Below are 16,014 nucleotides of genomic sequence, written 5' to 3'. Positions count from 1 at the left end.
AGCCTAGGCTGAGTTGGCAACAGAGGATGTGATCTTCTCCACAGTGGAGAGACTAGCCTTGGACAGAAGGGAGGGCCCCCTACACTGTAAGAGAAAGGACCCGTGAGGTTATTACTAGCTGCACTTCCCTCCCTGCCCATGACAAATATTAAATCATGCCCTTACAAACCCAGTAGTAAATTCTAACATTTTCCCAGCCTACATCTATTTGCTAATTTCAGGCCCTGAATCAATCAATGCTGTGTTTTTTCCACACCCTGCTAGGCTGCCCAGCAACATTAGCAAAATTTGAATAACAATGATAGTAAGTGGGTTCTCAGTGTGCTTCACCTTTTAACTCTTCCTAATTGGATAAATTTCCCTTTTTCCACACAGATTATTGCAGGAATATTATCAAGGTACTGAGTATAGTCAAAATACTAATTATTCTGTCTTAAGTGCTCTTTAAATTCCAGAGTTTAGTTTAAAAGGCACATGAAGGAGAAGTGATTCTTGCATATATCCCTTGCATTAAAACAGTTTTCAGTAATTTTATAATTATTGGCAATTCAAATGAAATTTTCTCCTTCCTCATACTAGTAAGTTTAAGGCAAAGTGGAATTGAGTCATAAACTCTGCCAGACAAGACCACACATTGTTTTTTCTCATAGTAGTATATTTGTGGGAAATTAGGAATGATGTAACCATTTTTATCATTATTTTGCTTTATTATCACTATTGTTATCATCATCATAATTTTACTTAAACCCTGTAGAAGACTTCAATCTATTTTGCTATGAATAGAAAGTTAAAGTTAATGGATAAAACTTCTGACCTAAGATAAACTACTTGAACTCCACATGCTTAGAAAAAATAATCACATTCCAACAAATCATGTCCTTCTGTAGGGTAAACAGAACTATAAATTTTGCAATGGATTTAATTTGTATTCAGTTGTTCAATTATCAATTCATTCTTTCTTCTTTTGAACAGAAACAAGTTAGGAAGTTTTTAAAGCACTATAATTGGTATTTTGGCTGATAAATAATCTGAAAATGTATTTATCATTTATAACTGGTAAAAAGTGAAAGGTTTGTAAGAAAACTCATTTAAGCTCAGACAGCATCTTGTATTTTTCTACAAATGCATACAAGTTTCACTGACTGTAACTGTAAATTTCTTCTAAAGCTCACCAGTCATTGAGTGCCTGAATTCCTCAGCCCAACATCATCAAAATTTCCCAAGGGAAACAACAACAGTGAGGGATATTTTCCTCAGTTACACTAACACAAGGACTGCTTTTTACTACACTGAAAGCAGGTAAACATGATGACTTTGGGGCTTCCTGAATGTAGGATGTTTCCATGTTGAGAAAAACAGCTTGTATCAGAGGTGCCTACCATCATCACCATCACCATCATTATCTTTTTTTTTTTTTTTTTTGGCAAAAATCATAATGATAAAATGCCCTTAGCATAAGAACACATGTAAATCATACTTAGGAAACATCTACACAACTGACAGTGAATCTTCCTGAAACACTGAATGGTGAGGTTCAGTAAATGGGTACATTTTCTTTTCTCATTATTCTTTAGATCCTTGGCTTGTCTATATTTTCAGTTCGCCATCCTTCCTTATTATCATCATTTAGTTATTTTGTTGATAACAGATTAAGAAGTTCTAAATGTTGTTTATATGAAATTACAATAGGCAGGGTCTGGAGTGTTTGGAGTTGATGAGGTTCAGAATATGCTACCTCAAAATACGGCATCCTCGTATACTAAATATTTTAAGCTGTAGGAATTTGAGAAACAGCATGTCCAGGAAGGACTTTTTGACCTTCACCAGAAGCAGGCCATAAGATCCTCCTGTGAGAGGTGTCCTTCATGTACCCAGAGAAAAGAAGCATTCTCATCTGAAGACGGATGACAAGAAGAATCTGAATCAACAGGCCTTGCTAAATTTACCCCAGTTTACTCACTTAGCTTATACCCTTTGCCCTAATTATATTTTCCACAACCTTCTATTCTTTGTCAAACCCGATAACGAAAATGCTCAGGTTTAACTATTTCTTCAGGTCTTATTTCTTTAGGAAGACTTCCATGTCATGTGAAACATATTAAATACATTTTTATGCTTTTTTCTTATTAATTTACCTTTTGTTTCAGGGATACCAGCTGAGAACTTAGAAGGGTGGAAGTAAAAGATGATATTTTTCCTCCCTTACAGAGCAAAAGTAATTGATTAAATAAACTGATGAAATATAAAGGAGGAAATATTAAAGCCACTTTTAAGAAAATTTAAAACATTTTTGCACTAGGAAATACATCTTAGTTTTAGCATATCAAACTTTTTAATATAGCTTTCAGAAAAGAAATCACCATTCACACTGACAACTTCTGAAAGAATAAAGACTGGGAAAAATAAGGTCAGCTACTGTGATTTTCTGCATTCTGCCCTATTCAGCACCTGTTATTTTAGGAAAAGCTAAATTTAACCATTTTTTAATTTTGTTGGCTTGACAGTGAGGCCAACAGTAAAAAAAGAAAAAAGTTGACAAGCTGAAGTAATATTTATCTTTACTGGTTCGATAAAAAAATTAAAGCCATTAGCTTTATAAAACTATTTAAAAGTTGGCAAACCATAAAACAGACTCTTAACTATTAAGAACAGGAGGTGGGTGGGGGGATGGGTTAAATGGGTGATGTGTACTAAGGAGGGTACTTGTATGATGAACACTAGGTGTTGTATATAAGTGATGAATCACTAAATCCTACACTTGAAACTAATATACTGTATGTTAACTGGAATTTAAATAAAAACTTGAAAGAAAAAAATTAAAAATTAAAGTATTTAATAGTTGGAATAGGTTTATGTGGTTAATATCAAAGAATATTGGCATACTTTATAGGTTGTTATGCCAACAAAAATTATAGCACATGCATTCAAATACTTGCATAGATGCTTATTAAATTATTCTGAGATCAAGAAGCAAAGACATAGTACATGAAAATGTATACTTTTAAAAATGAAATTACCTGATTATTCAGCAAGTTTTCTTTATATTATTTTTAGAATAGCAGTGTTTTATTTTTTCTTAAAAATTCATTTTAATTGTTTAAAGATTAGAAAGCAGAAAGAATAACTTTACATGTACTTATTTTCAATGAAATACTAGTTAATTAAATCAGAACCTGCCAAAATTCAAATTCATACATACTATAATTAATAATTTGTACACATCATAAAAACATAATTAAAGGAATTCATACGAAATACAATAGTGATTTAAATCCTTTACCAAAACATGAACGAATACTATCAATAAAAGTACAAAATATACAATGTAAAGAAAAATGATGTATTAAGTCTTACATTTTATTGTGATGTCCAATATTTTGGCAATTCCTCAGCAGAGAACTTGTCATTACTGTTTCCACAAATGGGATTCTTTTAGTGGGGATACTGTTTAATTTGCTGTCTTCTCTCTTCTGGTCTGCTATTTCTCCCTGATTTCTTCCTTCCATATCTTCACATAGAGAGGATTTGGTTGATGTAGAATGACTAGAGTCAGAATTCATCCATTTCTCAGAAATATCTGGTGATTCCAGTTTATACCTGTCTGCACAAGACTGGAGAACTCTATTTTGCAGGATGCTATCACTATCTGTAGCTAAATGATTTTGCTGGACTTCTGATTCTTCTCTCTGGGTGATACGTGCATCCCCGCGTTCATGTGAATATCGGCATTCATTACTAAGTGTCATTAATTTCTTATTATAATGGCAGAGATTTTCTGCAGCATCCAAGGTGACCAAATTTCTAAACAAATAAATAAGACATTTAATAATAAGAACTATATCACCAATATTAAAACATATAGGTTTGGGAAATTTCCCTTGTGTGGTTTGACATGAAAATTAAGCTTTACTACAATATTCATTAAAAACTTATTTCTGGTTGTTTATATAGAAATTGATATCATTTCTAACAAAATTTGAAAATATTTGTTTAGCTAATTTAGATCCATCAATCCAGACAAAATGTCTGGAAGTTTTTGAACCATTTTTATTCTAGGTATTTTTGGTACAATTGAATGAGAAAAATCCATGCTTTTACTACCATAAACATGAGAGATCATGGCTGCCTAAATTTGGAGAAGTTATTTATGAAACAAAGTTAAAAGTACTTTCTACATTGACTCTTGCCATGCAAAATATTTGTATTGGACTTTTAAACAAAGAATTTATATTATGGGAAAGTTTTTATTCCCCTTTTTCTCTGGAAAAACAATCCATTGCAAAGAGAATTCAAATACTTTAAGATATAAATGGTGGTGATTCTCTTAAACAATTGTTGAATTTTTATCTTATGGAGGCTATAACTTATGTAATTAATCAAACTTTCTGTTTGCCAGATTTGAGGATCTCAGTAGCAAATGTAAGAACTTTGCACTTGTATGAGCCTTTTTCTTGGCTACACTTTATTTACCTTCCATTATTATTTTTTTTAATTTTACTTACTCCAACTGTATATTTTCTAACTATATTTAATAAATATATAGCCACAAGCTGCCTTATCTTTTTCTTTCAGGATATAAATAAATACAAAACTTTTAACCATACCATAAAAATGAAAGTTATAGTTCCTAAATGTAGAGATAAATAGTCTTGTGTTCACAAAGGTATTATCGGACATTAGCATAGTCTCCTCCAATATATATTTTTGATATTTTGTATTTCATTCATTTTGGTGGCTAATAATGTAGAAAGTTTCAATTCAATATTGGGATATCAAGTGGTTATTGATTAGGTATTGAATTCACCATTTATTATTAATATAAAATATAGTCTATTTTCCATTATCAATGCCAAAATGAAACAAGTTGCAATGACAATGGATTATTGAGAAATCTATGTTTCAACATGAGAGATATCAAGGGTCACCTTTAAACAAAAAATTGCATATTACCATACATATTCAAGGAAGTATGTTTAGTTTTGCACAAAATAAATGTAAATAACCTTAGTCTTTATTAAAAGTAAAAATTAATTATCTGTAACAATTATTATTTTTGAGAGAGAGAGAGAGAACAAGCAAGAGGCAGAGAGAGAGGGAGAGAAAGAGAATCCCAAGCAGGCTCCACACAGTCAGTGTAGAGCCTGAGGTGGGGCTCCAAGTCACAAGCAGTGAGATCAAGATCATGACCTGAGCCAAAATCAAGAGTTGGATGCTTAACCAACTGAGCCACCAGGCACCTAGGTGCCCCAGACAATTGGGATTATTTAAAAGCTGTGAGATTTGTTTTTAATCTGAATGGACTATACACAAAAATATTTAAATAGAAAAACCAAATCTTATGTAGATGGGCATGTATGAAAGTGCAAAGAGCAATAATTTAAAAATTAAGTTTAGGTATTTAGAAGAGCATATTACAATTATAATTCCAGTTTTAATGGAGAGTCATCATAAGTGAAATATGAAATCACTTTCCTTTTTCATTTGTGTTTTCTGGAGCAATGCAAATTAGAAAATATAATTATAGAGGGGTGTCCAGGTGGTTCAGTCAGTTAAGCGATCAAGTTTTGATTTCGGCTCAGGTCATGATCTCATGGTTTGTAAGATCAAGCCCCACACTGGTCTCTGTGCTGACAGTGCAGAGCCTGCTTGAGATCCTCTCTCTCCTTCTCTCTGCTCCTTCCCCACTCATGCTCTCTCAATAAAAAATATTAAAAAATCTTTAAAAATAAAAGAATATACAGTTATAGAAAGATCAAACATAATTCATTCATACTAACGTACCCTGAATTTTGGATGGGGAATGGGAAATTCTCTTTCTTTTATATCTAATTAGGATTCTACTCTCAACTTCTGTTCTTCTGAATATGTGCATGTGTTGACTGCTCTTATCTACTGTGCGCTCATAATATTTGAATATATTAATATATGTACAATATATCTAATACATAATAAATGTTGTATGCCTTGCTCCATGTAACTGTTTGTCTAATTTTCTCTTATGCTAATCTGTTAATTCTTTGAAGATAAAGTATAAAACTTAGCTTATTGTGTATTTTGTTTACAATCACTGTCAAATAAATTTATGACTGATTCATTGAATGACTGACTGAATGGATGTTTGATTCTTGTCTTGAAGCTATCCTCATGATTTCACTTATCTAACACTTTAGCATTGAAATTATATTTTAAATTGTGTTTTTAAGAGAGAATATCCTTAAAACACACAGTACTAATTTAAAAAAAATCACTGTATTAATCAGCGTATTTTTTTAATTATATACATAAATTGAATTATTTCTTTAAATTATGAGAAGAGAACAGTCTTACCCTTTCACAGTAATATACTTTTCAATTAGTAAGTTGAATTCTTGAATCTGGGACTGACAAAGTACCAAGAAACGTCCTAATTCTGGTTGATAGTATTCTTCAGTCTGCCTTTCTGAACAAGAGTTTATCATTTCACCATTGAGGATTCTTAGAGCCGGTAACACTTTAAGTAGAGAATGCCTATTGAAAGCAGGAAAAAAATAAATAATCTTGAAGAGTTTATATCTAAAATAACCATATACCTATTACTTAAACAATATAAACACAGAGTATATCTCAGAAAATGCTATTGATTTGGTAGAGAAAATGATACTGTTAAATTTGTTAAAAATTTCATGGTATCATGTCATGTACAAAGTTAAATTTTAGAGACTTGACAAACATTTAACCATTTTCTTCTATAACATAAATGGGAAATTTAGCAGATGGAAACTCGGGCTGGGAGTAAATAAAAAGCTACATTATAAAAAAATAATATCAGATACAGTATTTTTAAAATATGATAATTAAAATAAAACTACTGAAATTTGTTGCTTATTTTAGAAGTTGAGGTAAATTCTGATTGTTTCTCTTAGTAAAACATAGTTAAGAGTTGGGCTAAAACAAGAGTAGTAAACAATCACCTTGTTTATCATGATCTGAAAAATCTAAACTTATATTTCTTCTTGAATCTTGCTAAAAATTATGATAATAAAAATATTCAAAGTATGCACAAAAGTCTGTACCAATTTAAAAGGCTAATGGTGTGAAAAACCAAGCCAGAGAGCAAGAGCTTTCCACCACGCCTAGCCATTTATAAGTATTTACCCAATCCTTTCACAAGGGTACTGTGGGCCTCTTTTCACAAGGCCATTAATGGTCAAAGGGGTAAAATGGACTTCTTGAATGAATAAATCCCCCTTAGTTAGAAACTAAATTTCTTACGAGGAAAAGTACAAAACTGATGAAAGATATCAACAAACTAAATAAATGGGAAGATGTCCAATGAAGATATTTTCATAGATAGGAAGTTCAAAATTGTTCAAGAGATCATTCCTTCTCAACTTGATCTTTAGATACAATGCAACCCCACTAAAAGTACCAGTAAGGTATTTTGTGTATATCAACAAAATGATACTAAAATTTACAAAAAGAAGCCAAAAAACAACAACAAAAAATCCAAAAAGACAAAAACAAAAAACAAACAAGAATAGCCAATTCCACACTGAAAAAGAAGAAAAAAGTTGGAAAACTAACACTTTTCACTTCATACTTACTACAAAGCCACAGTAATTATGACAGTATGGTATTGGCGAAAGAACAGACAAATTTATCAATGGAAGAGAGACAGACAAATATATCAATGGAAGAGAAGAGAGAACCCAGAAGTAGACCTCCATGAGTCTACTAAAGTGGATCAGTCAACTAATCTTTGACAAAGAAGCAAAGGCAATACAATGGAACAAAGATAAATGATGCTAGAACAATCAGACATTTACATGCAAAAAAGTGAATCTAGACACAGACTTTGTATCCCTCAAAAATTTAACTCAAAATGGGTCATATACCTAAATGTAAAATGCAAAACCATAAAACTACTAAAAGATAACATAGGAGAAAAAATTAGACGGCACTGGTATAATGATGACTTTTTGATAATAACAGCAAAGATACAATTCATGAAAGAAATAATTGATAAGATGGACTTCATTAAAATTAAAAACTTCTGCCCTGTGAAAGAGAGTATCGAGAGAATGTGAAGACAAGCCATATACTAGGAAAAATATCTGATAAAGGGTTGTTATCCAAAATATATGAAGAAATTTAAAGCTCAATAAGAAAATAAATACACCAATTAAAAAATGGGCCATAAAACTTAATAGACCCCTCACCAAAGAAAATATACAGATGGTAAGTAAGTATATGAAAGATATTCAACATCATTTGTCATTAGAAAATTGTAAATTAAAATAACAAGATACTATTATCTATTAGAATGGCCAATTCAAAATGCTGACAATACCAAACGCTGGTGAGGATGTGAAGAAATAAAAACCCTCATTCATGCTGGTGGAAATGCGGAATCAGTGCAGCTATTTCGGAAGATAGTTTGGTGGTTTCTTACAAAAGTTAACATACTTTTACTATACGATCCAGCAATGTGCTTCTCAGATTTACCTAAATGAATTAAAAACTATATCTGCACCAAAATCTCCACACAGATGTTTATAGCAGCTTTATTTGTAATTGCCAAAACCCGGAAACAACCAAGATGTCCTTCAGTAGGTGAAAGGATAAATAAACTGAGTTACATCCATACAAAGGAGTATTATTCAGCACTAAAAAGAGATGAACTATTAGGCCATGAGTAGGGAAGATTCCTAAATGCATATTACTAAGTGAAAAAAGACAATCGGATAGGGCTACATGCTGTACAATTCCAACTATATGGAATTCTTGAAAAAAGTCAAAACTGAGACAGTAAAAAGATCAGTGTTTTCCAGGGATTAAGGTGAAGGGAGGGAGGAACAGACAAAGCACAGAGCATTTTTAGGGCAGTGAAACTATTCTGTATGATACTACTACATAGCGAATACATGTCATTATACATTTGTCAAAATCCATAGAATATACAACACCAAGAACAAACCCTAATGTAAAGTATGGACTTCAGGTGATAATGATGTGTTGATGCAGGTTCATCAATTATAACAGGTATACCACTTTGGTGTAGGATGCTGATAGTCGGGGAGGTTGTCTATGTGTGGGGACAGGGTATACCTGGGAATTCTCTGTATTTTCTGCTTAATTTTGATAACCTGACCTTCTCTAAAATATAAAGTTTTTTAATGTTTATTTATTTATTTTGAGAGACAGAGCACAAGTGGGGAAGGGGCAGAGAGAAAGAGAGAGAGAGAGAGAGAGAGAGAGAGAAAGAGAGAGAGAATCCCAAGCAGGATCTGCACTGTCAGTGTGGAGCCCAACACGGGGATCAATTTCATGAATCATGAGATTATGACCTGAGCTGAAATCAAGAGCCAGATGCTTAACTGACTAAGCTACCCACATGGCCCCCAAATATAAAGTTTTTAATTAAAACACAAAATAAGACAAACTCACAGTTCTCTAAAAACTAAATGAAGGATGGCAAGATAAGATTACAAAAATGCCAAGGTTTAAGAAAGTAAACTCCAGTCAGGTCTCCTTCCACCTAGATGGTATATAGTCAGGGTCAACATATCCATTTATAAAAACACAATTGTAAAATATAATTTTTATATTTATAGAAATACTTTATATAATAATTTATATATAACTTATATTTATATAAATTTATATTTACATATTTATGTATACTTTATATATAAATGAAGAAAGTGGTCCACTGAGGCAAAAATGCCAAGGCCCAACTAAACTCATAACACATTACTATGTATAGTTATGATCTTGATAGTCTTGGTATTTAATAAAAGATAATCACAAGAAATGTATAAATACATTTCCTTTAATGAAAGCAAAAAAAGAGAAGAACATCACAGTTTTTCATTTACTCAGGGTACATGATTAATTTCCCACGCTTACCTCCCTCCACCCTTTGAGAAATAATACTTTTTTTCTCTCGCAGATATTTAAATAAGGAAAGAGGGAAAGCAAACAGATTATGTTCAATCATAATCCATCACTTCTTGGGTCCATCACTTCTTGGCCTTTTGGCTAAGATCAAGTGAAGACTAGGGTCCATTTATTTGGAAATTTTTTAAGCTTTTTTTTTTTAGGCTTGAAGATACCAATATTGGTCATATCATAAACTACCGCACTTACTACAAAAGGTTAAATAACTAGCATATATTGCATTTCTGTTTGGATTCATTTTAAGATGTGGTTCAAAACAGAATGCTAATTAAGATAATGGCTATTCATCACAGAGGTACAATACTAAATATAACTTGAAATCTTTGACCGAGGCTACCATCAAAACAAGGAAAGGTTAAGCTCTGAAATTGAAGTTGGTAATAATTAAAATATAATGGAGAGATTAACTATCCATATTCTATCCTATCAAATTGTTTATTACATTAGTAATGAAACTATATTGCATTCTAAATCTCCCTCAAGTATACAGTCAAGTTTTCTTCAAGACATGACATGTCAGAATAACGTGGCTATAAAATGTCACATATGAAATAAAGATGCTTTTGAAATGTTATAATAAAGGGTAGTAAAAGTTAAAACTGCATTGGTGTTTATACAGCTTAAAAAAGAATATGCTCTAATCCTATTGATGATCTTATTTCATTAGATCTCCTAACATACAGAAGAACAAACATAAGGCTTCAATAATGTGATGGAACCAGCCCTAGACAATAACCAACAGTTTTAATTCCTTGTGTACCATGCAAATTTCTCTCTGATAATTTGGTCTCCAGAGTGGACCTGATCAGCAGAAGGAATGAGGTATGCTAATGGCCTGCTTTGGTCTTTAAAATAGGTATATTTCTTATAAGGAAAATTAATAAAGCAGATATTCTTATTATAATTTGGATCTCTTAAGACTCAGATAAAGCTGGGGCACCTGGGTGGCTCAGTTGGTTAAGCGACTGACTTCAGCTCAGGTCATGCTCTTACAGTTCATGAGTTAAAGCTCCGCGTTAGGCTCTGTGATGACAGCTTGGAGCCTGAAGCCTGCTTCAGATTCTGTGTCTCCCTCTACTTCTCCCCCTCCCCTGCCCGTGCTCTGTCTGTCCCTCAAAAAAATAATCATTAAAAAATTTTTTTAAAGAGGTAAAGCTGATTTTTTTATTTCTATTGTTCAGTTAGTTCTGGTTGAACAATAACAATAAGCTGTTGGATCTATAATACTTTTCATTGGGATCCTGGACCTACAGTGATATTGCAGATGAAGTAACACTTAAGACCCTCTTGAACAGCCATCTTTCAGGTGTCATTTTGTCTAATTAAGAAGATGTCAACAAAATGAAGAAAATACTCATGCTGCAATCATGAGAACCACAGGGTCTCACACATGTGTTCTTTATCTTAGTCACTCTCTAAATCTATTGTGATGGTAATTCAAGGCTAAATCTCTATGTGTGTCTCCAACCTTGCAAGGCAAGGTCTCTGAAAAGATCCTCCTTGAACTACTGTATCAGTAGTACCTGGGATAATTTTTTAAATTCACTTACACCAAAGACCTCTGTTGGTGGGTTCTGGGGAGTTTGCATTTTAATTTTTTTAACGTTTATTTATTATTGAGAGACAGAGAGACACAGAGAATGAGCAGGGGAGGGGGAGAGAGAGGGGGAGACACAGAATCTGAAGCAGGCTCCAGCCTCTGAGCAAGCTGTCAGCACACAGCCTGATGTGGGTCTCGAACTCACAAACCGCAAGACCATGACCTGAGCCGAAGTTGGATGCTCAACCAACTAAGCCACCCAGGTGCCCCTTCCTGTGTCTCCCCCTCTCTTTGCCAGAACTATTGTTTTGGTTTTTTAATTTTTTAAAAATGTTTCTTTATTTCTGAGAGAGAGAAACAGAGCATGAGCATGGGAGGGGCAAAGAGAGGGGAAGACACAGGATCCAAAGCAGGCTCCAGGCTCTGAGCTGTCAGCACAGAGCCCGACTTGGGGCTCAAACTCACAGAGCAGTGAGGTCGTGACCTGAGATGAAGTCGGATGCTCAACCGACTGAGCCACCCAGGCGCCCCTGCATTTTTAAAATATAGCTTTTCTTATGGATTTAAAGAACCAATGCATTGGCGGGGGGTGGGGGGCAGGGCGGGGAATGGGCTACAACAAGTTATGCAAAAGTTAGAGATGTTCAGGTTTAAACTTAAAAAAAAAACTTTGAAATTTTATCATTCTGGAATTGTCTTAAATTTTCAAGAAAAATATAGCTTTCTTGTAAACTTGAGGCATGCCCTATATATATCAATGATGCCAGAGAATTTGCTAAAATAAGAGATATTGTGGGCCTGGACAGTTACATTCCAATGATCTGTTCACTGATTAACATTGCCATTGGTTTTACATAAATGGTGCAAAAGTTTCTTAGGAAAGTATTCTTGTAACACTGAAGTTACAGAGTACATATCAAATAGATAGAGAAACCAGTTTTCTATTCAGAAATAATTAATGACAAAACGAAGAGCCATTTTAACTAAATGACCCAATATAATCCTAGAAGCAAAATATAAGAATTTGCTTATCAGATTAATGGAAGGACCAATGATTTACCACAAGTATACTCTTTTTAACAAAACAACTGTTTATGCCCTAGACAACCAAAATAATAAGAAAATAAGTAAATCCAAAGGTAACTAATACAAGGCATTAGGTTTATTTGTAGGTATTGCAAGTGGCATTATGTGGAAGCTGTTTGGATGCTAACTAACCAGATTAGCAAGGGGCAAAATGATAATTTTGTCATCAAATACTACATTTTGAATATGGCTATGAATATAGATATAATTATGTACAATATTATAGCTATAGGGAATAATTACAGAAAATGTGGATCAATGGGGCTTGAATTTTTACATTGAAAATATTTTGATGTTACATTCATCACCTTTACATAAGAAAAAATCCAAAACAGTTTATTTGTGTCAAAATATTTGAAATTTCTTTGGATGTAAAAATTAGTTTGTTTGGATCTTCAAGACCATGACAATATCTTGATATTTATGGTTTATATAATAAATGTCCATATTTGATTTGGTGTTTTATGTTAAAAATTGTTTGCTATTTTTTTAAAGGAATAGTTATCAGAACTATATAAATCAGTAGTGTAGTAGGTTGGCCTTCAGTTCAAATGCAGCCTTAGAAGACTCTATGATGAATATATTAGAAAGTGCTGTAACAAGTTGATTCATGTTGGAAATGAAGTATAAGAATACTGTGAGATCTCAACATTAGTTTTTCCAGCTGGGGTCCTCCTAGCCAAGGGCTGAATCAATATTTCATTTAGTGAAAACTTCCTGGTGAATATTCTGTCACTTAAGAGACTCTATTAATCATTAACGAATGAAACACATTCCCAAAGGAGATTCCAAACTGAGTTTGTAGATTAAGTTTTAAAAAGAGATTTTTTTAGTACATCAGTTTTGTCCATGTTATCACTGGCCAGACATGAAAGTAAGAAGCCAATTGGGAAAATCTATAACTAATCCCTTTGTTGGTATCACGGGGTTATGTAAAGTTCATTGGAACATACTGCTTACCCAAGTTTGAGTTGATCCTTTCATTAACAAATCCCTATTTTATAGATTACCAGATTTTAAACCCTTTAGATAACTGAATCTCTTCTTGAAATTATGAAATCTGTATTAGGCCCACTGATCTAAGTGAAATTTGATAAGCAAAATTTTTAAGTTGGTTTTACTCTAGTACAGTAAATTTTATTTAAACATAGAAATTATAATAGCTAAATAATTGTACATGTCTATAATATAAATACTACCTTTTTTCAATATTATTTTTAATTAAATATTTGCTTTAAAACTGTAAAGTATATATACATAGTAAGTATAGTATATGTTAGTATAGCACTAAGTATATATACTTAGCATAGTAGTAAAATGTGAATGTTTATCTTTATATATTTAAACAGATTTATATCAATATATTTCACTATGAGCATATTTTATCCAACAAACTAAGTATTTATTCTTCATACCAAAAAAAACCCATAAATAAATTCAAAGATTATTCAGGACATAGATTTGTTTCTAGTTATTGCAACTGGCAACATGGCAGCTGTTTGAATGGAAACTCATACCAGATCAGCAACAGAATTCATGTCCTATTTGCCCAACTCCTAATAGAAAAACCATGGCCTGCAAAGAGCTTGCTCTGAATATTGGGCACAGCCACCTATTTCCGTTTGTCATCATAGATTTGGTCTATACAGTTACTTAGAAAAATAAAGATATCTACCTAAAAACAACCCATCAGGTATTTTCATTATAAATAATATCACCTGCCAAGAAGAGGCTCTTGGGCATAATTACACTCTACCTTTTGTGTGGGAAGTTTCATTCTAAGGTCTAGGTTCTAAAAACGGGGACCCAAAACCTGGGGATTAGTGTTTTAAATCCCAGTGTAAGAAAAGCATGGCCCCAGAACTTGAGCTAGTACATCTAGATGGGGACCGTGACTACTTCTATTTTGGATGACAGAGTCCTTTTCCCAGGTGGAAAAAGGTCTAGAAACATATTTAAGGTTTTTTTTTTGTTTGTTTCACATATATATACACCTTCTTTAAATAGTTGCAATGTCTGATCTCCTTATAATTTGATATTAACTAATAGTTGGTATAGTAGTAGCATAGTAGTAGTAACTTGTCCTAAGATCAGGTTTCCAGAAAACAAGAAGAATGTCACAAACACTATGGTCCCTAAAAGTCTAAAGACTCCAGTTGTAGAACTCCTGACATTGATAATTACTGCAAACCGATAAATAAGTATCAATTGTCAATTTATGGGTAATAATACTTTCAATCCCTGAAATAAATTTTAAAAATTCAATAGACGGGAGTCTGGGGGGCTCAGTCAGTTAAGCATCTGACTCTTGATTTCAGCTCAAGTCATTATCTCATGGTTTGTGGTATGGAGCCACACATCGGGCTCCATGCTAGCAGTGCAGAGCCTGCTTGGGATTCTCTCCCTCCCTTTCTCTCTCTCTCTGCCCTCCCCCTGTGCACATGCTCTCTCTCTCTCAATAAATAAATAAATAAATAAATAAACATTAAAAAATCCAAGAGAAAAATTAGAGGGGGTGAAACGCATTTTTTCAAGATTTTACACATTACAATGTAAATTTCTATAATGTATTCCTTCAACAAATAATTTTGGTTATCTATGACATTATAGATGTCATGCAGACATACTTGCCTTGCATAAGTCTACATACTGTGTGTGTGTGTGTGTGTGTGTGTGTGTATAGTAACTACACATAGTCTATATAGTTACTTAGGAAAATAAAGATACCTACCTAAAAATAATCCATCAGATATTTTCATTATAAATGATATTACCTGCAAAGCAGAGCCTATTAGACATAATTGCTCTTCTTTTTGTGTATAAAATGTTACTCTAAGGTCATTCTTCCAGTTCTAAAGTAGAAGGATCTGTACAATATCTGGGATCACTTCCACTACTTAATTTTAGTCCTTTTTTAATTCCTGGACTTTCTACTAACATTGAACGTGGCTACCTTCCTTAATCTCTTACCACTTTGATGCTGAAAAGAAATCTTCCACAAATACTATTTTCCTTTTCATACAACTATTCAAAATTTCTCTATAGCTCCTTAAAAATAAAGGCTAACATTTACCAAGTGTGCTATATGCCAGGCACTACTATAAAATGCTTCTGTCTTGCAGTTAGTTTGGCTTTACGACTAGTTACATCCAGTGGAATATGAGAGAAATGATCAATGCCACCTTTTTAAAAATATGTTTATTTTGTGAGAGAGAAAGCGTGAGTGGGAGGGGGCAGAGGGCAAGGGAAAGAGAGAGAATCAGGCAGGTTCCACACTGTCAGTGCAAAGCCTGATGCAGGGCTCGAGCTCACAACCGCAAGATCATGACCTGAGCCGAAGTCAGACGCTTAACTGACTGAGCCACCCAGGCGCCCTAACCAATGCTACTTTTGAAAGCAGAGCAGTTAAATATCAGATGTGCTTTCCCTGTGGTCTTTTCCCCTCTTTC

The 16,014-nt window shown here is 33.2% G+C and overlaps 1 protein-coding gene across 5 annotated transcripts in view; it reads right to left on the bottom strand.

Moving 5' to 3' along the window:
• LRRIQ1 (leucine rich repeats and IQ motif containing 1) overlaps window positions 1-16,014 on the bottom strand; it is a 210,589-nt gene that overhangs the window by 122,761 nt on the left and 71,814 nt on the right. For all 5 annotated transcript variants that reach the window (XM_045463931.1, XM_045463933.1, XM_045463934.1 and 2 more), the window contains exons 15-16: window positions 6,328-6,507; window positions 3,355-3,801 (exon numbers count right to left, since the gene is read on the bottom strand). In XM_045463931.1, the coding sequence (XP_045319887.1) occupies window positions 3,355-3,801; window positions 6,328-6,507 (627 nt within the window). The remainder of the gene's footprint in view (window positions 1-3,354; window positions 3,802-6,327; window positions 6,508-16,014) is intronic.

The sequence above is a fragment of the Leopardus geoffroyi genome, chromosome B4 (assembly GCF_018350155.1).
Source record: "Leopardus geoffroyi isolate Oge1 chromosome B4, O.geoffroyi_Oge1_pat1.0, whole genome shotgun sequence".
Classification (NCBI taxonomy): Eukaryota; Metazoa; Chordata; class Mammalia; order Carnivora; family Felidae; genus Leopardus; species Leopardus geoffroyi.
The sequence above is the reverse complement of the archived record's forward strand: the minus strand, read 5'-3'. Positions and strand labels throughout refer to the sequence as shown.